Below are 25,882 nucleotides of genomic sequence, written 5' to 3'. Positions count from 1 at the left end.
TGACATCATTTGTCCCAATGTGGATCATCACTGCAGTCTCTTCTGTCTCTGCTCCTTCTAGGATCCTTTCAATTTTGTCGACGATGTCTTTTGTTCTTGCTCCTGGGAGGTATGTCACTAGCTGATCCTCTCTCCCTCCTGCTATGTGGCTATCTACTTGCCTTAGGATTGAGTCTCCCACTAGGATTGCAGACTTTCCCTTTTTGAGTTTTTGCTCTGTTCGCAGGTCTGTGTCCTCAGTGTGCTTTACCTCTTCCAGACATTGGCAAGACCTTGCTGCCCCTTCCTGCTGGATTCCTCCATGGGCTTTAACCTCAACTAATACAAACTCACATAGCACTCTGTCATGTGCTCACGTCTTCCCAGCCTAAACAAAGTTCTGATCACTGAATTTTGGGCTACCTAGAGAGTGCATAGCTCTGACATCGGTACCCCCAGGAGTACCAGTAAGAATTCATTATGATGTTTCAAATTTATATATTTTCAAATTTATTTCTATATCTTTGGCTAATTTCTTCTAAGTTTTAAATTTCTAAATAAGAATTTTTCATTTTTTTTGTAGTTTACATTTGTTAATAATTTTAATGTTTTCTTAATAGACCTTATTCAGATGTTCTGCTGAAACATGACCCTTGTTGGATCCTTAAATAAACTTTAGATGACAACTCAGTGTAGGGGTGGGGGGGAAATTGCATCTGTTTGGTTTCTTGTACCTTGGATTCTAAATCTTTCCTGCACATCTGTACATGGTTTAACCCAATTTCTGAGTTCAATTCAGATCTGAGCAGTCATGGTTTTTTATTGATCCAAAATGGTCATTCTGTGGTCCTTACTGTTATGCAGGCATATGTAGAAATATGTTCAGCAAAACTGTCTGAATTTACTCTTCTCCTATTGCTGAAGTTGCAGTAAGCACTGTGAATTTGTGATGTCGCACAAAAATGTGTACCTGTTTTCAAATATAGCCACATTTTAAGTTCTATGTTCACATATATTGTGCAAACAGAGGAGTGTAGTCATTTTCATTGTCATTTATATGTAAATTTCTAACTTGCAGAACATAAAATAAGGAATAGGTGGTATGGTATGTAATAAGAATAAAACTTGCTGTACTGGCGTTTACTGGGGAACTTTTAGAACAGCAGTTCAATATTTAAATGTAAAATACTCATTGGAACAATTTGCATTTCAGTAATAAGCCTGATTTGGAAACAAGTGCTTTGAAGAAAAAGGCTAACAAAGGGAAATTGGAAGGTTCTGAACATTCAGATTTAGAGAAGACCCCACCAGTTTCTCCCGAAGAGGAAGATGATCAGGGAATTCAGGTAAAGACATTCTTTCCAAACATCAAGCCTTGATTGTTTAGAATGCCATAACCTAAAGATTTTACCATAACCATAACCTAAAGATTTTACAGGAAACATAAATATGCCCCTTCAGTCCTCTGTTAAGTATTACCTTTGCTGGTTAAAGATAATCAAAAGGAAAAATACTGTTATCCCAGGACAAGCAGGCAGCTTATTCTCACATATGGGTGACGTCATCCACAGAGCCCAGATGTGGACAGCCTCGCAAGCAGACTTGCTTGTAGAAACTAGAAGTTTTGAGTCAGCCGCACCGCGCATGCTTGAGTGCCTTCCTGCCTAGCGCAGGGTGAGTCTCCTCAGTTCTCAGTTTTCCGCGGAGCCGAGAAGTCCGTCTTTGACTCTTTGTGTTTAACTTTGTTACTTCGTGCCTTCTTTCACAGCGGTTTGTGTTTATTTTCTTCATGAATCGCTGTGTTATTATATTTATTTCTAGTTTAAAAAAAAAAAATTTATTTAATTTCTTCTGTTCGACTGGGAGGGCAGGCCGCTCGGCCGCAGCCCGTGGGCTTTGACTTTGCAGCAGCTATATTTCCTTCTATGTCCCGGCCAGCACAGGGCTTCTAGAAGTGTAGCCAGTGTCAGCGTGCGATTTCCCTCATGGACCCACACCGTTGGTGCCTCAAGTGCCTTGGGCCAGACCATCAACCAAAGTCATGCGAGTGCTGTGCTACTCTTCAACCTCAAGCCCTTAAATGTCGTCGGATTTTAGTGGAGAAGCTTTTCGGGATGGATTCTTCAACCACACCCTCGACTTCGAAAGCGGCCTCGGTTCCACCTTCGACCAAGGGTCCTCCTGACTCCAAGACTCCGACCTCGAGCCTCATCAAACCTTCCTCGTTTGCAGCGACTCTTTCCTCGAGTACACCTGCTGTATCTTCCCCTGCGTCCTCAGGTCAGATAGCTCAGCAGAAAGTTCCAGAGGTAGTAATCAAGGTTGCTAAGACTTCCATGTCGAAGCACATTTCCACTGCCACTTTGGAACCTCCAGCCAAAGCAGGGGGTCGGGTTTCAGACGCGGATCCATCCTTGCTGGCTTCTTTCCAGACCATGTTAGAGAAGCAATTTATTCAGTTCCTAACTGATATGGGACCGAAGCTAGCTACTCTAATCCAACCTGGGCATTCTGCAGACTCCAGCGAGGTTGAGCCTCTTCCTATGCCTCCGGCTGAAGCTACACACTCTATGCAGGGAGCTGAGTCTCTGCAAGTGTCTGGTCTGGCATCTGTGCACTCGAAGCAAGGAACAGATTCTTTGCAAGTGCCTCGACAGGAATCCTCACACTCCATACAAGGAGCAGAGTCTTTGGGAGTGCCTCGAGATTCCTCCACCAAGCCTCCTGAGCTTCGATCCACAGCTTCTAGCCCTATCCATTCCTTGGTAGCAACGTCTGCTTACATCTCCGGGGCGAAGTCTCCTCGATCTTCAAAATCTGCTTCCAAGCACCAATCTCACCGGCGATCGAGACTTTCCTCGAGGCATACCTCAAGGCATAGCTCTTCTTCCAAAGAGCGTCCTTCTTCAACTAAGCCTCGCTCTACACCTTCCAGCTCTACTAGACCACCAACTCCTCGATTGAGGTCCCCGCTTCCAGACCTCGAGGACTCAGCGGCTTCTATTGCTTCGTCCAAGTCTCCTTATTCTTTTGATGCCTATTTTCCTGCCAAAGCTTCATCTTTGACCCAGGCTGCCTTGGTCCTTCTCGAGGCAAGGCATTAGCGGATAAGCTATCTTTCTCTTCTTTTCTTCGTCAAATGGCTGCTGACCTGGACCTTCAATTGGATGCTGGTTCTAAATACTCTAAGGTGTATCTCAAAGTCATGCATCTTCCTCAACCTCCTGCAGAATCACTTAAGCTCTCTCTTCACAAGCTTTTGTCTCAGACTTTTACATGATGTCTGCAGACTCCTTATGCAATTCCTGCTGTCCCAGTCAAGTTGGACTCCAGGTATAAAACTACATTGCAAAGGATTTGAGAATTCGCAATTGTCTCACCAGTCCCTGCTTGTGGAGTCCTCCTTGAAAAGATCCCATTCTTCCAAGGTTTATGCTACCGTTCCTCCTGGAAGGGAAGGGAAAACCATGGACAAGTTTGGACGTCGCCTCTACCAAAATGCCACAATATCCTCCAAAGTCCTCAATTACAATTTTCATTTTGTCACTTATTTCAAGTTATTCATTGATCTTCTTCCTAAATTTCTCAGCTATTTAGATACTCAAAAGCACTTTGAATTTCAAGAAGTCATAGCTACTCTGTCACAACTACTCCAATCTTCTTATGATACTTTCGAGTTATCCGCCAGGGCGACTGCTTGTTCTGTAGCAGTGCGCCGCCTAGCCTGGCTTCACACCATTGACATGGACCCTAATATTCCTTGTGCAGGCAATGTCCTCTTTGATTAATCTATCGAGGCAGCCGCCAAGAAATTGTCTGAACATAAAAAATCCTTTGCTTCTATTGTCAGACCAAAGCCTAAGCCAGATCCGGTCAAGCCTACACACCCTCCTCCAATTTTCCAGAGGTGTTTTGCTCCGAGAGCGGCTCCTTACACTCTTCTGCCTCTCAAAAAACAGCAGAATCAGAAGCAACAGAAATCTCAACCTTCTGCTGCACCTAAGGCTACGCAGCCTTTTTGACTGTTTAAAACAGAGCATAACCGCCACCGTTCTGTCTCTGTCCTCTCTTCCCTCCATTGGAGGTCGTCTCCATCATTTTTATCACCGATGGGAGATAATTACATCCGACATCTGGGTGCTGTCAATCATCAGGGAATGATACTCTCTTCATTTCAATCAGGTTCCATCTGAGTTTCCTCCAAGAGAGTATCCTTCCAGTCCATCCCAGACGGCCCTTCTTCTTCAGGAAGCTCAAGCTCTGCTTCGTGTCCATGCCATCGAACCAGTTCCTTTAGAACAGCAGAACAGGGGTTTTTACTCCCGTTACTTCCTTGTTCCGAAGAAGACGGGCGATCTGCGACCCATTCTGGATCTCAGGGCTCTCAACAAATTTCTAGTCAAAGAAAAATTTTGCATGCTGTCCCTGGCGTCCCTTTATCCCCTTCTAGATCAGAACGACTGATTATGATCTCTGGATCTCACGGAGGCTTATACTCATATTCCCTTTCATCTGGCCTCCCATCAATATCTCAGATTTCGGGTGGGGAATCTGCATTATCAGTACAGAGCGCTACCCTTTGGCCTAGCTTCATCTCTCAGAGTGTTCACCAAGTGCCTGGTAGTGGTAGCAGCAGCTCTAAGGAACCATGGTCTTCAGGTGTTTCCCTACCTAGATGACTGGCTCATAAAGGATTCCACATCTCAGGGGGTTATTGTAGTGACCCAAAGGACTACGTGGTTCCTACAAAGTTTGGGATTTTAAATTAACTTTCCCAAATCCCAACTTCAGCCCTCTCAGAATCTACAATTCATCGGAGCTGTTCTAGACACTATCCAACTCAGAGCATTCCTTCCGCAACAACGTCTGGAAGCTCTCCTTCAACTCTGTCATGCAGTGTCTTCCCGCTCTTCATTCTTAGCAAGACACATGATGGTGCTACTAGGTCACATGGCCTCCACAGTACACGTGACTCCTTTTGCCAGACTTCACCTCAGAATTCCTCAGTGGACCCTGGCATCTCAGTGAATGCAGGCTTGCGACCCACTTTCTCGACACATTGTAGTCACTCCTTCCTTGAGACAGTCTCTCCGCTGGTGGATGCTCTCTTCCAATCTCTCCAGAGGCTTACTGTTTCAAACCCCCCCCATCAGAAGGTCCTCACAACAGATTCCTCGACCTACACTTGGGGCGCTTATCTCGTGGTCTCCGTACTCAAGGCCACTGTACCAATGTGGATCGTCAGTGTTACATCAATCTGTTGGAACTCAGAACGATGTTCAACGCTCTCAAAGCTTTTCAACATGACCAGGTCGTACTTATTCAGACGGACATGTACAAGTTGCCATGTACTGTGTCAACAAACAGGGAGGGACGGGATCTTCCTCCCTTTGTCAAGAAGCTCTGAAGGTTTGGGACTGGGCAATCTGCCACAACACCTTCCTAAAAGCTGTCTACATCCAAGGGGTGAAAAATTGCTTAGCGAACAACTTGAGTCGTCTTCTGCAACCTCACGAATGGACACTCCATTCCTCGCCTCTACATCACATTTTTTCACAGTGGGGAATTCCTCAGATAGATCTCTTTGCAGCTCCCCATAACCACAAACTGCCTCAGTTCTACTCCAGGATATATTCTCCTCATCGTCTTGAGGCAGATGCTTTCCTACTGGAATGACGAATCGCTTCCTGTATGCATTCCCTCCATTCCTTCTCATTCTCAAGACTCTTGCCAAGTTGAAGAACTCTCATGCCACCATGATTCTGATTGCTCCTCGGTGGCCGAGACAACCTTGGTTCTCCCTTCTACTTCAACTCAGCAGCAGGGAGCCATATCTTCCTCCAGTTTTTCCGTGTCTGCTTACACAGAGTCAGGGATCTCTGCTTCATCCCAACCTGCAGCCTCTACCCCTGACAGCTTGGTACCTCTCAACATAACTCCTCTTCAGTTTTCTCAACCTGTAAGAGATATTTTAGAGGCTTCGAGGAAGCCTACCACTAGACAATGCTACCACCAAAAATGGACTAGATTTTCTATGTGGTGCATCTCTAGCGATAAGGAGCCTCAACAGTCCTCCTTATCTTCTGTGCTAGATTATCTTTTGCACTTATCCACCTCTGGCCTCAAGTCTACATTGATTCGAGTCCATCTCAGTGCAATTGCTGCTTTCCATCAGCCTATTGAAGGGAAACCTCTCTCTGCTCATCCGGTGGTTTCCAGATTCATGAAAGGACTTTTCAATGTCAAAGCTCCTCTCAAACCACCTCCAGTGGTTTGGGATCTCAATGTTGTTCTTGCTCAATTGATGAAGCCTCCATTTGAACCAATGTCTTCGACTCATCTGAAGTATCTCACTTGGAAAGTGGTGTTTCTCATTGCTCTCACATCTGCTCGAAGAGTCAGTGAGCTGCAAGCTTTAGTTGCTGATCCACCTTACACTGTGTTCCATCATGACAAGGTGGTCCTTCGTACTCATCCTAAATTCCTACCTAAAGTGGTTTCAGAATTTCATTTCAACCAATCCATTGTTCTTCCAGTGTTTTTCCCAAGGCCTCATTCTCACCCTGGAGAATCAGCTCTTCATACTTTGGACTGTAAGCATGCTTTGGCCTTCTACTGGGAATGCACCAAACCACACAGAACTGCTCCTCAACTTTTTGTCTCCTTCGATCCAAACAAGTTGGGACATCCAATCCTTAAGCGTACTATCTCCAACTGGATGGCTGCTTGCATATCTTTCTGCTATGCCCAGGCTGGATTACAACTACAGAGTCGAGTCACAGCCCATAAAGTCAGAGCAATGGCAGCTTCAGTAGATTTCCTCAGATCTACACCTATTGAGGAAATTTTCAAAGCTGCTACTTGGTCCTTGGTTCATACTTTCACCTCTCACTATTGTCTGGATACTTTCTCTAGACGGGATGGCCATTTTGGCCAAAGAGTATTACAAAATTTATTCCCCTAGTTGCCAACACTCCCACCATCCCATTCTGGTTAGCTTGGAGGTCACCCATATGTGAGAATAGGCTACCTGCTTGTCCTGGGATAAAGCACAGTTACTTACCATAACAGATGTTATCCAGGGACAGCAGGCAGCTATTCTCACAACCCACCCGCCTCCCCTGGTTGGCTTCTCTGCTAGCTATCTGAACTGAGGAGACTCGTCCTGCGCTGGGCGGGAAGGCACTCGCGCATGCATGGTACGGCTGACTCGAAACTTCTAGTTTCTACAAGCAAGTCTTCTTGTGAGCCTTCCGCATATGGGCTCCGTCGATGACATCACCCATATGTGAGAATAACTGCCTGCTATCCCTGGAAAACACCTGTTATGGTAAGTAACTGTGCTTTGTCCCAGGACAAGCAGGCAACATATCTTTACATGTGAGTGACATCCTTGGAGCCTGATACGGACAATGTTAAAGTATACTGTCACTTTAAATATTTTTTGAAGTCTCAAGACTGCCTGTACTGCACATGCGCTGATGCCTTCCTGCCCAACGTCAGCTCGCAAGATCAGTTTTGTTTTCCGCAGAGCTGAGAAGCTGTGTTCTTTTGGAACTCCTCCAAAAGCTTGCCAAAGTTGGGGGGGGGGGGGTTTGTTTGTTTTTTGTGCCTTCCCACTTTTAATTTCTTCAGTTTTCCTGTTTATTTCTTTCCTTTTTTGTTTATTTTAAAGATTTTTATTTTTATTTTCAATATTTTATTTTTGGGTCTTTTGACCTTTTGAATCTTGAGTTGATGCTCCCAGCTTGAAAACTTTTTCAGGTGCTGGATTACTCAACCTTCCTGGACACTAAATTCCTTTTATCTTGTGTTTGCAGTTTTTCCCTCAATGTCAAAGCCTTCCAGTGGCTTCAAGCAATACACTCAGTGCAACAGGACCATTTCAATCACTGACCCACATAATTGGTGTCTTCAGTGTCTTGGTCTTGACCACCAAGATCACTGAAGGCAAGACTGCTCCAAGTTGAAAAACATTTTGGATCTGGAGCATTGAGAATATCTACCACTTCTGATGCTGATATACTGGGATCTGTAGTACCCATCAAAGATAGCACCGATAATCGACTCCACACTTGATATCACCATTGCTCCAGGCATTGAGGGCAGCCAGTAAGACAGTTAAGAAGCAAAGGCATACATCCCCTCTGAAACATGTCTCGACACCTAGGCATGCATCGGCATCTTTCCATGCACTCAAAGCATCCAATGCCAGGAGGTTAGATTGCCATCCTTGCATATGGTGTTTCATCCTTGAGGTCACAAAAGCCTTGATATCTCCATATTGCCTGCAGTTTCTGTACCAATGACATCCACAGCACTAGCGCTTTCTTTTCAGGACCAAATACGAGAAGTTCTGCAAAAAGAATTGCCTGAAATGTTGCAGGATCGGGCAGTACAAGCCCTGCCAATAGTGCAACCAGTACTAGCCCAGTCTGAGCAGAGTGCTAAGAGACCATCCAAGGCCTGGCCTTGGACTCCACACTAGCATCGGTGCTTGAAATCGAGGAAGTCTATCATCGAGGCATTGAAGCTCCTCTTTGTGCTCATCTCAAGAACATAGATTCTAGAACTTCCCAACATTCTCCTCGACACACATGTACTCGACATTTGTCTTGACACCAGTCTCGACATCATCATACTTCCATGCCAGGCATTGAAGACTAATTCTGATCTTTCTTTGCATTCCTCTTCAGAGTATCCAAGTCTTTCAGCAGATGAATCACATGGCATCTCCTCAGACCCATCTCCACCACCCCACAGGGCATTGCCTCCTGAATTTATCATTCTAAATATTCATCAGAGAATTTGGGCAGGCTCTCTCCATCAAGATGAAGTCAGAGACTGAACCTAGAGCAGAGCTCTTAGACACAATTGATTTTTGACCAAGTTCCACCAGAATGTTGTTAACTTTCTTTTCACAAGCACATGAAAGAAGCAATGTTTAAAAACTGAGAGGCTCCCATGTAAGTATGTACAGAGTTCAGTCATGTACAGGTTTTGATAAACAACAACTTCAACATCAGTCCCTCCTGGTACAATCTGCTTTAAAGAGAACCAGTAATACAGGAACATATGCTAGCACACCCCCAGGAAGAGAAGGGAGGACTCTCGACAAGTTTGTTCGCAGATTCTTCCAAAATTCTATGCCAACTAGCAGAATTCTGAGCCAGCTGCGTAGTAAGGGGGGGGGGTAGTTTGCTTTGTATGCCATCTTGGTGGGGGCGCTGGCACCTGTCCTCTGCGCCACCCCTGCTCTTTACAGCCACATTATGACCAATTTATTCCACATAACAAATTGGACAACTATCAACATATTGCTCATAATCTGTTTGAGATTAGAAAATACATGGCCAGATCTGTTTTCAATGCTTCTTGATGATAAATTTTTCTGACTCCTTCCTGCCTGTTTTATCTCCGAAATACTTGTATCTCTGACATTCTTCTGGATATACCTTATTACTTTTGGTTTACTAATGTAATTGAAAGTATTTTCTGTAACATTGCTGTCTGTGTACAGTCTCTTCCTCTGTAAACCGCTCTGAACTGCTTATGGTATTGTGGTATACAAAATAAAGTTATTATTATTACATTATATTTCCAGAGCATCTACTCTATCAGTTGCTATGAGGAGGCAAGCATGGCTCCAAGTATTTGATCTAGATTCTAATGTGCAAGAACATCTAGCTGCCAACCCTGGTATCGGAAATGAACTTTTTGGAGAAAAGATAGAAGAAGCTACCCAGATCATTACCAGACATGAGCACTCCATGGCAATATTGTCTGTGTCCAAAACCACCAAGTCTCAGCCAAATAAGCGCTTCTACGTCCCTAAACATTGTTCTTATCCTTCTCAATTAAGATAAGTACCATCAGCTTCTACCTCTAAACCACCTACTCAAAGGCAATCTAAACAACAAAGGCCTCAGAAGTCTCAACCAGACATAGGAAAATACTCGGCAGTCTTTTTGACTTTCTTGCAGAGAACTTAGCCACCATTCAACAACCTCTACCTCATACTCTATCCATTGGCATTGCCTCATTCATTTTCATCAATGTTGATCCATAATAGCCCTAGACCAGCGGTCTCAAACACGCGGCCCGCGGGCCACATGTGGCTCTCCAAGTTTTATTTGCGGCCCGCAGTCTGGACTGGATAATTCCTTCCTTTTGGAGCAGCAGCGGGTCTGGCCGGTTCGTTCCGTTCAAAGCCGCGGGTTGGCGGCTCCTTGCGCTATTCGCTCCTGCATCGGAAGCCTCTCTGACATCAGGGCTTCAGACGCAGGCGCAGATCTCGCAAGGAGCCGCCACCCGCGGCTTTGAATGGAATGAGCCGGCAAGACACGCTGCTGCTCCAGTGGCGTACCAAGGAGGGGGCGGTCCGCACAACTGGTCACCCTCCACTGTTCTTCATATAGTGCGGCTCGCAGCTCGTCTAGAGCAGGGGTGCCCAACTGCTTCCCTTCCCTTCTCACCGCCGGCACCATGCTCTATGATCTCCCTGCTTCTCTCGCCGCCCGACCTCAATTCTGACGTCGAGAGGACGTTCTGGCTAGCCAATCGCTGCCTGGCTGCCCGGAATGTCCTTTCCGACATTGGAATTGACGTCGGGCAGTGAGAGTTGGTCGTCCCCGTGGAGATCTCGGCCTGTTCCCGATGGCGCCAGCAGCAGCCTATTCCCCGGCGGCGGTGGCATGGGGGAGGGCAGGAAGGAAGAAAGAAAGAAGGGGGGGGCAGGGAGCCAGAAGGAAAAAAGAAAGAAGGGGGGGGGGGGACAGGGAGCCAGAAGGAAAAAAGAAAGAAGGGGGGGGACAGGGAGCCAGAAGGAAAAAAGAAAGAAGGGGGGGGGAGACAAGGAGCCAGAAACAAAGCAAAAAATGGGACAAGGAATCAGAGAAAGACAGACATAGAAAAAGAAAGAAAAAGTTGGGGGAGGGAATGAGGTCTGGAGGAGAGGAAGCATACAGGAGGCTGAAAGAAGAGAAGAAATATTGGATGCACAGTCAGAAGAATAAAGTGCAAACAGAGACTGATGAAATTACCAAACAAAGGTAGGAAAATGATTTTATTTTCAATTTAGTAATAGAAATGTGCCAGTTTTGTGAAAGAAAAGATATTAAACTTTAAATGTGAGTGCTGCAGAAAAAATAGAGTACTTGGAGGGCCGCAGAAAAAATAGTTAATGTCTTATTAAAGAAATGACAATTTTGCATAAGGTAAAACTGTTAAAGGAAAGTTTTATAAACTATAAAGAGTTTAACCTCATGCAAAATTGTCATTTCTTTAATAAGACATTAACTATTTTTTTCTGCGGCCCTCCAAGTACCTACAAATCCAAAATGTGACCCCGCAAAGGGTTTGAGTTTGAGACCACTGTCCTAGACCAATGGGTTCGAAGCATAATAAGACAAAGTCATGTTCTTCATCTCCAACAAACACCTCCAAACACTCCTCCATAGGGTCTGTTTTCAACTCTCATCAGACATGCTACTTCATCAAGAACTCTTAGCCCTCCTCCAGCTCAATGCCATCGAACAAATTCCTTTCCAGGAGAGGGACTGAGGGTTCTATTCCAATTGTTTCCTCATTATAAAGAAGCTCGTAGGTCTCCGCCCAATTCTGGATGTCCATGCTCTCAGCAAATACCTCTTAAAAGAAAAATTTTGCATGGTTTCTCTGGGAACCTTATTACCACTCTGGAGAAGAATGACTGATTTCACTGTCTGGATCTCAAGTCAGAACACAATACTTCCAGTACAAGGTACTTCCATTTGGTCTAGTATCAACACCCAGGGTATTCACAAAATGTTTAACAGTAGTTGATGCAGCATTCCATTGTTGCAGCTTCCATGTGTTCCCTTATCTAGATGACTGGTTGATCAAGATTGCATCACTGCAGTCAGTTTTTCTAGCTAGCTCCTCAAAAGTACATCTCCTAGAGCTCTTGGGAGTTGCAATCAGGTATGAAAAATCCCATTTCCAGCCCTTTCAGACTTTAGAGTTCATCGGGGCAGTTCTATACACAACTCAGGCTTGTACATATCTCCCACAGAATAGACTACACATTCTGACTGGCATCTGCTGCAAAGTCTCCTCTCCTCAGACCATCACTACATGTCAAATGATATGTCGTTTGGGCCACATGGCATTAACTGTTTATGTAACTCCTTTTGCCTGTCTACATCTCAGAGAACCTCATGGCCTCCACACTCAGGCCAGCTGGAAGACTCGATGGCCTCCACACTCGGGCCAGCTGGGAGCCTCACGAAAAATCTCTCCATATCAATCTCCATCAGGTCCGAGTAATTCACACTGATCTTCTCACATTTCAGAATCGCCTCCTCAACCAAGTCGTGCTCATTTGAACAGACAATCAAGTAGCCAGGTATTATGTGAACAAACAAGGAGGAAAAGGATCTCTCCCTCTATTCCAGGAAGCAATAAAAGTCTGGTCTTCCTTCGTTAGATTTAATAATAGCACATCCAAAAGTTATTCATTAGAGTATGGTATCCCTCAAGGCTCAAAATTATCTCCTCTGCTATTTAATATATTTCTTTCACCACTTCTAAACATAGCACAATCCCTAGGTTTTACAGCCTTCGTCTATGCGGATGATATTCAGCTTATTCATCCATTGGACCCAAATAGTAATGATGACATTGTTGCTATTAACAATAAACTGGAAACAATAAAAAATTGGCTAACCACAAATAAATTATCATTAAACATTAACAAAACAAAAACGATATTTTTCCCCTGGAAAAATAATATAACTTTGAGTTCTCCAATCGCTATTAATAACACTAACTTAGAACAGGTTACCTCTTTAAAAATATTGGGTGTTGTGATTGACGATAAGCTTTCTTATCACAACTACATAAACAATATCGTTAAATCATGTTTTTACAAACTTCGATTGATTCGCTCTCTTGCAAAATTCTTACAGCCAGAATCCATTAACATTCTCATTCACTCCCTAATAATGACTAAATTGGATTACTGCAATTCTCTTCTTATAAATGTAACACAAAAAGAAAAAAAAAGACTGCAACTTATACAAAATACCGCCGTGAAACTAATTTACAAAGCTAAAAAATATGATCACGTTTCCCCTCTGTTGATTAAATCTCATTGGCTTCCTATAAGCCACCGTATCACCTTTAAATTACTGTTTTTGGTGTTCAAAGCGTTAAATTTTAATGAACCCCAATTTATTAACAGATGGCTTATCCCATATAGCACAACACGCTCACTTCGTTCATCTTCTTTTAATCTTCTTACAGTGCCTTCTATTAAAATGATAGGAACTAGAAGACAAGACATGTTCTCAGTTATGGCCCCTCATTCTTGGAATCTTTTACCACAATATACAGTATTAGAGAACTAAAAGACCTAACAATGTTTAAAAAAATGTTAAAAACCTTTCTCTTTAAAGATGCGTATGGATCTTAGGACAAATAAAAAGTGATTAGTTTTTATTCATTACCGAGTTTTCTATTTTTTATTTTTTTATTTTTTTAAAACAACAGCTATTATAACCCACCTTTTGTTTTTCCCTTTTATGTTTTTTTCTTCTCTTCTATCAAAAATTGTAACTATTCCCCCTCCTACCGCACAGGTCCTGTATGTTTTACCCACATATTATTTTAAATTTATGTTTGCACCCAGTTTGTTAAATGTGTTAAATTTTAACTAACAAATTTGTTTTTTATGTCACCATTAATATTGTACTTGTTTCATCTATTATTACATGTTATTTTATTGTACATCGCCTAGCAATTTAAATAGGCGATTCATCAAGAACAAATAAACTTGAAACTTGAACTTGGTCCTGGCTGATACTGAACTATATTTCTGCCGCCGCAAAGCAGTGGCGCTGCTGACCCTGCCCACCTCTAAAGCGTGCTGGCCGACACTGAACTCTACTTCTGCCACCGCGAAACAGCGGCGCTGCTGACCCCGCCCACCTCTAAAGCGTGCCGGAACATGCACTATTTATTTGCCCCTTTTGCGGCGCACGCTTACCGATGTTCTTATCCTCCACTAACCCACCGGACTTAGCTCACATTAGCTGCCTGCTGCTCCTGTTTGTCTGCCCTTGTGGCTGTTGGTATGCGACCTGTAATTGTGCTTTTTGTTTTCAGGCTGACACCGAACTCTACTTCTGCCGCCGCGAAGCAGCGGTGCTGCTGACCCTGCCCACCTCTAAAGCGTGCCGGTACATGCACTATTTATTTGCCCCTTTTGCAGCGCACGCCAAAGGAGCGCGCTTAAGGAGCAGATCTGGCTCCTTAGTGCGCTCCTTCGTGTGCCTCCCCTTTATTTTTGCTTAATTTTAAATTACCCCGATTTAACCTACTATTTCTTCTCCATCTACTGGCAGTTATGTCTCTAACCCATCTCCAAATTCCCGTACACTGGGGCCGTCACCTAGGGACTACTTCTTACTCTACTTCTAATTCTGTTCTCCAACAACATGTAAACTTAACTATAATACAAACCAATAATATACTTGCACTTACTCCTAGGAAAGCCCTAAAAATAGGCCTCATCAATCCTAGATCTCTCAAAACAAAACACCACTTGATACATGACTCTGTAGCCACTTCCAACTTTGATCTTTTCTTCATTACTGAATCTTGGTTATCTAAAGGGGAAGAATGTTACCTGACCTTTTCTTGCCCACCAGGCTTCACCTACCAATACAATCATTGCCAGGGAAGAAAAGGAGGTGGTTTAGCTATTATTTATCGTTTCACTTTACAAGCAGTCTTTGAATTTTCTCCTAATAAAAGCACATTGGAATACCTGGAGGTTAGGCTTAAAACTTCCCCTCTACAAGAGTATCTGCTTTTATATCTTAGCGTTCTAACTCTTACGCATCTTCAATCTACCATTTTGGATTTTTTGTCAACCCCGTCATCTTAGGTGATTTTAACATTCATTTTGATGACCTTAGCAACCCTTCTACTTTAGAAATTCTCACTTTTCTACGAGATCTTGATCTCTGGTCACTATTAAATAACTCTACACACATCACAGGTCACACTCTGGACATGGTTCTTGTCCAAGCATCTTTCTTTAGATCTTTTCAAGTTTTTCCTACTATACAAGTTCCTTGGCCGACCACTTCTTAGTTTCTTTTCAACAACGAACTATAGATAGCACTTCAAAACCAAAGCCTAAAACAATTGTTTCTAGGAACTATAATAAACTGGATGCTGGTTCTCTTACATCTAACTTTGATCTCACTCTAGATAGACTGTCCTGTCTTTCTATTGACGATAAAATTTCAGAATGGAATTTTGCCATCACTAAACTTCTAGATTCTCTTGCTCCTATAACTACTTTTACACTTTCCCCGCAAACATTGAAAAACCCCTGGTATTCAACCAGTCTGAATCTTATTAAAAAACAACTACGCTCCCTTGAACGCAAATGGAGACGAAATAAAACATCCATCAAACTTAATAAGTTTAAGGAACACGCAACCCACTATAAGATCGAAATCAATAAGGCAAAAAAAGAATATTATTCCAAGCTAATTAACAAAGCAAAAAATACTTCTGCACTATTTGCTATAGTCAAATCTCTAACATCAAAGAAAAAGGAAATAAATAAAACTACTCAAACACTGTCGGCACAAGCTCTTGCAATATACTTTGCAGACAAAGTACAAAGAATTCGGGAGAATTTCACTCATACTTCCAACTCCAGCATTGTCACAGACCTTACCGATTCTACAACTTCTAATCTGTCTTTCTCTAAATGTTCTAGCTTCATTCTTCCATCCTTACAGGAAATCCAAAGATGTCTTAACTCTCTTAATATAAAAGGAACTACTTTTGAAGTTATTCCTCCCTTTCTCTTGAAACGTTTCTTTTCTTTTTTCGGTCCATATGTTAAAGATCTGGTCAACTCTAGCCTATCATCAGGCCACATACCTAAAGCTTGGAAACAAACAATCATTTTCCCAACTGTCGAGAATCACAAATCTAGTACCCAGGAACTTTCCAACTATCGCCCAATAGCTAATATTCCATTCATAGCCAAGCTTACTGAAAAGATTGTGTTTCAACAACTTTCAGACTTCATTGAAAAAACAAAAGTCTTACACCCTTATCAAACTGGTTTTCGCCCTCAACATTCTACGAAACTTTCCTTGTTGGGCTTAACTACAAAAATACTTTATCATCTTGACCACCACCATTCAGTCCTGCTTATCTCTCTAGACCTCTCTTCTGCTTTTGACACTATTGATCACAGCTTATTACTTTCCCGTATTCATGAAATAGGAATAACAGGTCAAGTCATGGAATGGTTTACCTCTTACTTTTCAAACAGATCATCCAAGGTTATCTTTAACAATTCTTCTGAACCTTCCTTTACTAAATACGGGATTCCTCAAGGATCTATTTTGTCCCCACTCCTCTTCAATATCCTTCTGTCCCCTCTTCTGACGGTGGGCCAATCTATTGGCTTCACCACCTTCGCATATGCCGACGATGTACAACTAATACACCTTATCGACTTGAACAACATTGGAGAAGTTGCCTCAATCAATCTAAAACTCGAAAAAATCAAACTATGGCTTGATTCTAATATGCTATCACTCAACATTAATAAATCCAAACTGATGATTTTCCCCTTTACAGAAGGGCTAACTCTCCAGGCCCCCTTGAAATTCGAATCTCTCCCAATCAAAGTGGTATCCACCCTGAAACTTTTAGGAGTTACCTTTGACTCTAAATTCTCTTACCATAATCACATCAGTACGGTGGTTCAGAAATGTTTCCACCGTCTCAGAATGATTCGCTCTCTTTCCAAACTGTTAGATCTCTCGTCCCTGAATACACTAATTCATTCCTTAGTCATCTCTTGTATAGATTACTGTAATGCCCTCTATAAGGGCATTACCAAAAAGGAAATAAGACGTCTCCAGATAGTACAAAACACTGCTATTAAAATCATTTATGGTGCTAGGAAATATGATCATGTTTCACCCCTTTTGATTGACACTCACTGGTTACCGGTCGAACACCGAATTAGCTACAAAATCTTATTATTAACTTTTACTACTCGTTCGTTCAATCAACCAGCATTTATTGACCGTCTCCTTATTCCCTATCATCCTGCTAAATCTCTTCGTTCCACATCACAGAATCTTTTAGTTGTACCATCTCTCAAATTGATGAACACTTTGAGATCTAATAATTTTGCTGTTACCGCTCCTACTTTATGGAACTCATTGCCTTTACATTTGCGGATGGAATCTTCTCTAAAGCAATTTAAAGTAAAACTCAAAACCTTATTATTTGAGGATGCTTTCGGATAAAACTGTCCTTTTCAGGACTAAACTGATGACAGTCTCTCTCCCTACCCACTGTTTTTGCCCTTAAATGTGCTTTATTTAAATATTGTAGTTCTTCCCTCTTTCCTATTTGTATGTAATAAACTTCTTATTCTTTATCAATGTGGTTTTTTGGTGTGTTTTTTTAATTAACACTGTCTTGTTTTTAATATTTTAATACTAAATTGTTTTGTAATTTTTAAAGATTCTCTCTCTTATTATTGCTGTACACCGCCTAGAAATTTATATAAGCGGTATAACAAGCTTTTTAATAAACTTGAAACTTAAACTTGATTCCTTGAAACATTTTCCTACAGGCAGTCTATCTGGCAGAAAAAGAGAATGTTTTGGCAGACAAGTTGAGCAGACTCCTACAACCTCATGAGAGATTACATTACATTACATTAGTGATTTCTATTCCGCCATTACCTTGTGGTTCAAGGCGGATCACATAAGAATTGTCATGAAGTTACAAGATAAATAGGCAGATTACATAAGAATTGTCGAGAAATTAAGGTAATACATGTTGGGTAATTTGAACATTTTAGATTTGATAGGAGTAGACACTGTGGTAGGTGGAGCTTGGGAAGGAACTGGTCATGCTAAATAGATTTTATGTATTTTTTGAAGAGTAGAGTTTTAGTTTCTTTTTTGAAGGTTTTGTAGTCTGTGGTCGAAGACAGCAGATTGGTGATTTGTCTGTCTAGTTTTGCTGCTCTGGTGGCCATTAGATTGTCATATAGTTTTCTTCGTTTGACATTTTTGGTTGGTGGGTGTGTGAATAGTGAGTGGGTTCTCCTGTGTCTGGTTGAGGTGGCTTGAATTAGTCGGTTGTTCCAGTAGGATGGACTGTCTCCGTTAATAGCTTTGAATAGTAGGAAATAGAATTTGAAATGTATTCTTGCTTGTATTGGGAGCCAGTGTGAGTCGTGGTATGCCTCTGTGATGTGGTCATATTTTTCAATGAGTAGATGAATCTTAGGGCTGTATTTTGTATTGTTTGTAGTTGCTTTATCATGGCCGCTGGGCAGGGGAGGTATAATATGTTGCAGTAGCCTATTAGTCCAAGGATAAGAGATTGTACCAAAAGTTGGAATTGTTTCCTGTCGAAGAATTTTCGAATTTGTCTTAGGTTTCTCATAGTTGCGAATGATGCTTTTATTATTTTGTTGATTTGTAGTTTGCATGGTACAGCCTCTGTCAATCGGTACTCCAAGAAGTTTTAGCATGGGTTGAATGGGGTATGAGATCGAGTTTATTTACTATGTTTGTTAAGGTTGGAGTTTTGCTGTTTTCTAGGAGGATGAAGTTTGTTTTGTCAGAGTTAAGTTTTAGTTTGTGTTCTGTCATCCATGTTGCTACTGTTTCGAGTGTTCTGTGTATTGTGCCTGTCATGGTGGGCTCTGGATGGTCGAAGGGGAGGAGAATGGTGATGTCATCTGCTTAGCTGTATGAGGTTATGCCGTGTTTGTCTAGGCAGGAGCTGAGGGAAGCTATGTATAGCTTGAATAGTGTGGGAGACAGAGGTGATCCCTGGGTAACTCCACAGGGGTTGAACCATGTTTCTGATTTTTCTTTCTTTGTTTTAACTCTTTAGGTTCTGGATTGTAGGAAGCCTTTTAACCATGAGAGTACCTTGCCTGAGATTCCTATGGAGTCTAGTGTTTGTAGGAGGATGTCATGGTCTACCAGGTCGAAGGCTGAGGAGAGGTCTAGTTGTAAGATCAGGATTTTCTTCTCTGTACTGAGATGTTGTCTAGCTGTGTCCATGAGTGTTCCTAGTAGGGTCTCAGTGCTGTAGTTGGTTCTAAAGCCAGACTGTGTGGGGTGGAGTAAGTTGTGGTTTTCTAGACATGAGGTTAAGGTTTTAGCTACGAGGCCTTCCATCAGCTTGATGTACAGTGGGATTCGGGCTATGGGTCTGTAGTTGGATGGTTGGTCCGTTGTTGTTTGGGGTCTTTTAGTATCGGAGTTATGATGATTTTGCGAGGTCTTTTGGGAAAAGTCCATCTTTGAGTAAAGATTGTATCCATTGTAGGAGCAGGGAGCGGAATAGTGTACTTGAGGTTTTCAATAGGTATGGGGGGAGGTGGTTAAGGTCATAGGCTGCATGGCTGTATTTATTATATAGTTTGTTGAAGTCTGACCATTGTATGGGTGAGAAGTGGGACCAGGTTCTATCTGCTGCAACTGATTCTCTGTGTGGGGATGTGAGATCTCTTCTATGTTTGTGAGAATTCCATTGAACATAGCTCTGATGTTTGCGATCTTGTTTTTGAAGAATGTGGCTAAGAGAGTGGCTGAGGGAGGGGGGAGTTGCTGTTGGCTAGGTAGGGTGTGGTGTCTGTGAGATCTTTTAGTAGCTGGAATAGTTTTTTGTCTTGGGGGTCTTTCTCCTATTTGCTTTGTGTAGTATGTCTTTCTTTTTTTCTTTCAGTTTTTGTTTGTATTTTTGGTTCATTATTGTCCATGCTGTTTTTGTGGATTCCTGGCTGCTTTTTCTCCATTTTCTTTCTAGTTGTCTGCATTGCATTTTGAGTAGGAGTAGTTCATTGTTGAACCACTTGTCTGATTTTCTGTGGATTCTGGTTTTGGGTTGTTCTGGGGCTAGTTCATCCAAGGTTGCTGTACTTAGAAGTGATTTGAAGTCTTTGGGAGTGTAGTCTTGAATTATGGTATCTGCTTTGTCCAGAATATAGTGGAATCGATATGTTTGCATGAGTTGCAAGTTATTTTTTGAGTAATTAGAGTGCTTTTGTTGTTGGTCCAGTTGATTTCGAAGGAGTAAGTGTAGTGATCTGACCAGAGGGAACGGTTCCATTTTCCGTTTGACGTTTGTGTGGGTTGTTGGGACATGTAGGCTGCGATGTCGAGTTGGTGTCCTTTTTCGTGTGTTTGTTGACGGTCTAGGATTTTGTATGTTAACGCCTCGAGGTATGATAGTAAGGTTTCTACTTGTTTGCAGGATTGGTTTTCAAGGTAGAGGTTGAGGTCTCCTAACGCTAGGTTGTCGTTAGTGAGTTTCGATATATAAAGTCTTCAAATATTGGTTTTGCTGTGTTCCAGTTACCTGGGGTTATGTAGCAGAGCATGCATGTTAGTGTTCCTCTGAGTGAAGTGCTTGAAAGTTGAAAGGCTAGTAGATCTATATATGGGTTGGTTGTTTTGTCCTGTATTTTTAGGTTTACGGTGTTTCTGGCTATGATGGCAATTCCACCTCCTCTTTTATTTTCTCTGCAGATCATTTCATCAAATATTTGCCAATTGGGGAACTCCACAGATCTCTTTGCTTCCCTTCATAATCACAATCTTCCCTGTTTTTGTTATAGGATCTACACTCCCAATCGCTTAGAGTTGGATGCATTTCTCCTGACTGGACAAACAAGTTTCTATATGTGTTCCATCTAATACCTCTCATTCTGAAAGCTCTGTTCATACTTCTCCAAGAACAGCCCACCATGATTTTCATAGCACCTCGATGAACCCAGCAACCGTGGTTCATTCTCCTTCAACTTAATGTTAAGGAACCCATCACATTTCAAATCTTTCCAACTTTGCTGACACAGAAAAAAGAATATCTTCTCCATTCTAATTTATGTTCGCTGGCTCTCTCAGCATGGTGTATCTTTCTCAATGAGTGTATGCTTTTACTTTTTCTGTTCCTGTGTCAACCATTCTTGAAGCTTCCAGAAAACTTTCCACCTATTTCATTTCAAACTCTGGTGTAATCACAACTGGACACATGACTTCTACCTTCAGTCATTAATTATCTCCTCCATCTGTCAAAGTTTGGCCTTAAAACAAATTCAGTCATAGTTCATCTCAGTGCTTTTAGCGCTTTTCACATACCTCTTGATAAACAAGTACTATCATAAAAACATAAGAATAGGCTTACTGGGTCAGACCAATGGTCCATCAAGCCCAGTAGCCCGTTCTCACAGTGGACAATCCAGGTCACTAGTACCTGGCCAAAACCCAAGGAGTAGCAATATTCCATGCTACCGATCCAGGGCAAGCCCATATCTTTCTCAATAACATACTATGAACTTTTTCCTCTAGGAAATTTGCCAAACCTTTCTATCGGGTACATTCTTTGATCTCCTGATTAATGAAAGGGCTTCTGCATACTAAACCACCAATTAAGCCTCCCCCAGTTGATTGGGATCATAAAGTCATACTTTCAGCTTTGATGAAGCTTCCCTTTTGAACTATTGGCATCTTCATCTATGAAACACCTCACTTGGAAGGTAGCATTTTTAATCTGCATCACATCTGCACATCGTGTTAGTGAACTTAAGGCACTAGTTTCAGATCATCCATTCACATTCTACTTTAATAGAGTAGATCTTCAAACCCATCCTAAGTTCCTTCCAAAGGTCGTCTCAGCATTTCATCTGAACCAGGCCATAGTTCTCCCCATCTTTTTTTTACAAAACCACATTATCCTGGGGAAGCAGCACTTCATGTATTAGACTGTAAACTTGCATAGAGCAAAACCTCACAAAAGTTCTACTCAGCTGTGCCTGTCATTTGATCTTAACAGACTGTAAGTTCCTGTCACTAAGAGAACCATGGCTGTTGGACTGTATCTCTTTCTGCTATGCTTGGACTGGGCTGCTGCTGGAAAGTCATATCACCGCACATAAAGTGAGACCAATGGCAACGTCAGTAGCTCATTTACATTTCACTTCTATAAAACAGCTACTTGGCCCTCAATTCATACTTTTATATCCCACTACTTTCTGGAGAATCATCCCAGGTGGGATAGACAGTTTGGACAAGCAGTTATATAAAATTTATTCTCCACTTAACAGCCAACTTCCCTTCATCCCACTTAATATAGCTAGGGAGTTCTACATGTGATAATATGCTGCCTTTTTGTCCTGGGATAAAGCACAGTTACTTATCTATAACAGAAGGCAGATATTCTCACAACCCTCCCACCTCCCCAGTTGGCTTCTTAGCTTTTTTACTGAACTGATGGTCCCGTGAACTAATGCTGGGCAGGAAGGCACCGGCACATGTGCATTACGGGCAGTCTTGAGACTTCAAAAATTTTCAAACTGGCAGTATACTTTAACACTGTCTGTACCGGGCTCCGTGGGTGATGTCACCAACATGTGAAAATATCTGCCTTCTGTCCTCATAACATCTGTTACAGGTAAGTTACTATGCTGTTTGTTTTAATTTTTCTGTATTGGTGTTTTTGTCTCCATTTACTATATAACTTTTGTGGTGTTTCTAATCTTGTGCTATATAAGAACATAAGAATTGCCACTTCTGGGTCAGACCAGCGGTCCATCGTGCCCTGCAGTCCGCTCATGTGGCGGCCTTTAGGTCAAAGACCAGTGCCCTATTTGAGTCTAGCCTTACCTGTGTATGTTCAGGTCCTGTAGGAACTTATCTAACCTTTTCTTGGTGCTTTCCCCTATAACAGCCTCTGGAAGAGCATTCCAGATTTCTACCATTCTCTGGGTGAAGAAGAACTTCCTTACATTTGTACGGAATCCATCCCCTTTTAACTTTAGCGAGTGCCCTCTCATTCTCTTCACCTTGGAGAGGGTAAACAATCTCTTTCTCTACTAAGTCAATTCCCTTCAATATCTTGAATGTTTCGATTATGTCCCCTCTCAGTTAGGACACCATATAGAAACCTAAATAATAAAGCAAATCTGTATCCTAGGAATGAATGTAAGCTGCACACAGTTGGCCTCATTACTGACCCACTTTGTTTTCAGTTTGTTGCTTTGAAAACAATTGCACATCACCAGTGTCCCAGTTTCCCTTCACAGTAAACTAAATGTATTTACTTTTCAGTCTAATACTAGATTAGGTGTTAATTTCTGTGCAGAATTCTACTTCAGATACTAGTGGTCTACAAATCATCAAGGTACAGGTCGGGTTTACAGATTTGCAAGTTAGAAATGATCAGATATTGCATTAGTCTTTTTGTGGCAGCTCATCACCACATATATGGTTTTTCTTTATTTCATATTGGTATTTAACTGCAAACTCCTTGCCTTTTTTATTTCCCTTACATACAAACAATGTAAGTGGTTGGTAATAGAGAATGACATGGGGACAAATTTGTCCCTGTCCCTGCAGGAGCTCAATTTCCCCATCCTGTCCCGTGAGTTTTGGCGCCATCTCTTCCCTGCCCCATTCCTGTAAGCTCTGCTTTAACTGCACAAACCTCGAACACTTATGATATTATCTGCAGGCTGTTCCTCGAAGGTATGCGGTGTGGGGAGGCCTGGGGGGGGAAGCCGAATGTCGAATGTCAGGGGAGGGAAACGGACGCCAGGGGGAAGCCGGATAGCAGCACTTTCCGACTGACCCTCCCCCCTCACCCTCTAAAGCAGTTGCGGCAGCGGCCGGCCAGCAAGAGCAGCGCTGCCACTCCTGCTTTAGGGAACGAGGGGGGAGGGTCAGCCGAATCGGGAACTGATTTTTTTAAAAAAATTTGAATCGATTCACCTGAAGTGAATTGATGAACCGATTCGAATCGGGCAGCACCACTCCCCACTGCTGTGGTGAAGGTGGCTGCAGCTCCTGGGCACTGGGGTGGCTGGCTGGGAGAGGGCCTACTCCCCCTGCCAAATCACTTGGCAGGAGCTGGCTAGTGCTGCTGAGGTCAAGTTAGTGAGGGAGGGGGAAAGGCTTGGTGGGTGCTGGGACTTGGCATGCATGTGACAGGTAGGGGAGGAAAGAGAAAAGAGTCAATTTGGCTCACAGGTTAGGCAGGGGTGGGCTTGGGATTGTGGGGGACAGCTTAGGGGGAAGGGAGAGGGAAGTGATGGGCAGGCCAGGGTGAGGAGAAGAAAGAGTGAGATTTAACATGAAGGGAGAGAGTGAGGTGACAGGGAGAGGAGGGGGGCACAAGACAGCAGAGACAAGTTAACAGGCAGTATGGCTAATATGAGAACTAGCAAAAGGGACAGGTGATGACCATCATGAATGATAGGGAGAATGAGGCAATGGTGACATGGTCATGGGATGACAGGCTAGAGAATAAGGTGGGAGACAGGCCAGCCAAGATGATAGCCTTTCACCTTGGGCAGAGAGAAAGGTAGGGAGAGTGAAGTGGTAGGCTGGATGGGGTGAAGGGGAAGGGAGAGAATCTGGTGACATGAACAGCATAAGGGGGTACAGAGATGATGGTGACAGGATCAGTGGTAGGGAGAGTGTGGTGATGGTGACAAGGAAACAAGTGGTCCAGTGTGAGGGGTAGGGAGGTTGTGTTCTGTATGTATGAAAAGGACTGTTTTCTTTTAGCGTTGTCTGTGCAGGATCGATCTGTATTAATTTGGCTTCAGTTTAACAATGGGTATATTAATGTTCTAATGCTCACTGCAGTGTTTATGATGCTCCCTTTTCCTAGGTGCATCCTTGCTTTGTGACTCATTGATTATTACTAAAAATATTTTTTTATAGAGAGGAGGGGAGTATTAACAAAAAGGAGGGGGGTGTTAAAAAAATTATTGTATTTTATTGTTGGTTTAAATAAATTAAGGCTTAAAAAAAATCAAAACTTTCTGAAGTAATTGCTGCTTTTTATGGGGACAGGTAACTTTTATGTGGAGATAGATGGGTAGGGACGGAGGGGATTTCTTGCAGGGACGTAGGGATTCCTCATGAGGATGGATGGGATTTTGGCAGGGACAGGTGGGATTTCTGTCCCTGCGCAACTCTCTACACAGGTTTTAAAGGCATCCATACCTGCGTCAGCCCACCCTGAGGTATCGATAAAGGATGAGGCCACACACTCTTGCTTGATGTCGAGCATCAGGGATGGCATAGATTCATTTATAGCATGCGTCGTCATAGGCAGCAACGCTATTTCCTGGGTCAGAGCATCAACCCCTGCCTCGGTGCTCCTCGATGCACACTCCCAGATTTGTCTGGAAGAGAGTATTTTGAGGAGTCCGATTCAGATATCTCAAACAACGTTGAAGATCTGCCAAATTTGTCAGAAAAAGAATCGTATGGAGGTGAAGGTGACCTTTTCCAAGATCCTCCCGGTACCAAGAGCGGATGCAAAGAGACAAGGAGAACTGCAAGCAATCAACGCCTGGATGAGACGATGGTGCGAAGAGGAAGGCTTTGACTTCATGCGCAACTGGATGGTGTTCTGGGGAAAAAGCAAGTACTACAGAAAAGACGGACTGCACCTCAACAAGGAAGGAGCAAGAGTACTGGCAGGCAACATGAAGAGGGCCATAGAGAAGGCTTTAAACAAGGATCTCAAAGTCCCTCCTTGAGGGCCACAATCCAGTCAGGTTTTCAGGATTTCCCCAATGAATATGCATTGAAAGCAGTGCATGCACATAGATCTCATGCATATTCATTATGGAAATCCTGAAAACCCGACTGGATTGCGGCCCTCAAGGAGGGACTTTGAGATCCCTGCTTTAAACTAAAGGACAGGGAAAAGCCGACAGTCGACCACCAGTCGATGGCCCTGGCGACAGGATGCCCCATAGAAGGAATTACAGACAACTACTCAAGACACAGGAGGGGTCGACCACAAAGCAAATGAGGGAGACAACACA

At 42.8% G+C, this 25,882-nt stretch overlaps 1 protein-coding gene across 9 annotated transcripts in view; it reads left to right on the top strand.

Annotated features, from left to right (window-relative positions):
* CHD7 (chromodomain helicase DNA binding protein 7) overlaps positions 1-25,882 on the top strand; it is a 616,542-nt gene that overhangs the window by 278,499 nt on the left and 312,161 nt on the right. For all 9 annotated transcript variants that reach the window (XM_033933452.1, XM_033933447.1, XM_033933448.1 and 6 more), the window contains one exon: positions 1,193-1,325. In XM_033933452.1, coding sequence (XP_033789343.1) covers positions 1,193-1,325 — 133 coding nt within the window. The remainder of the gene's footprint in view (positions 1-1,192; positions 1,326-25,882) is intronic.

This window comes from Geotrypetes seraphini, chromosome 2, assembly GCF_902459505.1.
Source record: "Geotrypetes seraphini chromosome 2, aGeoSer1.1, whole genome shotgun sequence".
NCBI classification, from domain to species: domain Eukaryota; kingdom Metazoa; phylum Chordata; class Amphibia; order Gymnophiona; family Dermophiidae; genus Geotrypetes; species Geotrypetes seraphini.
This window is presented reverse-complemented; position numbering and strand designations above follow the sequence as displayed.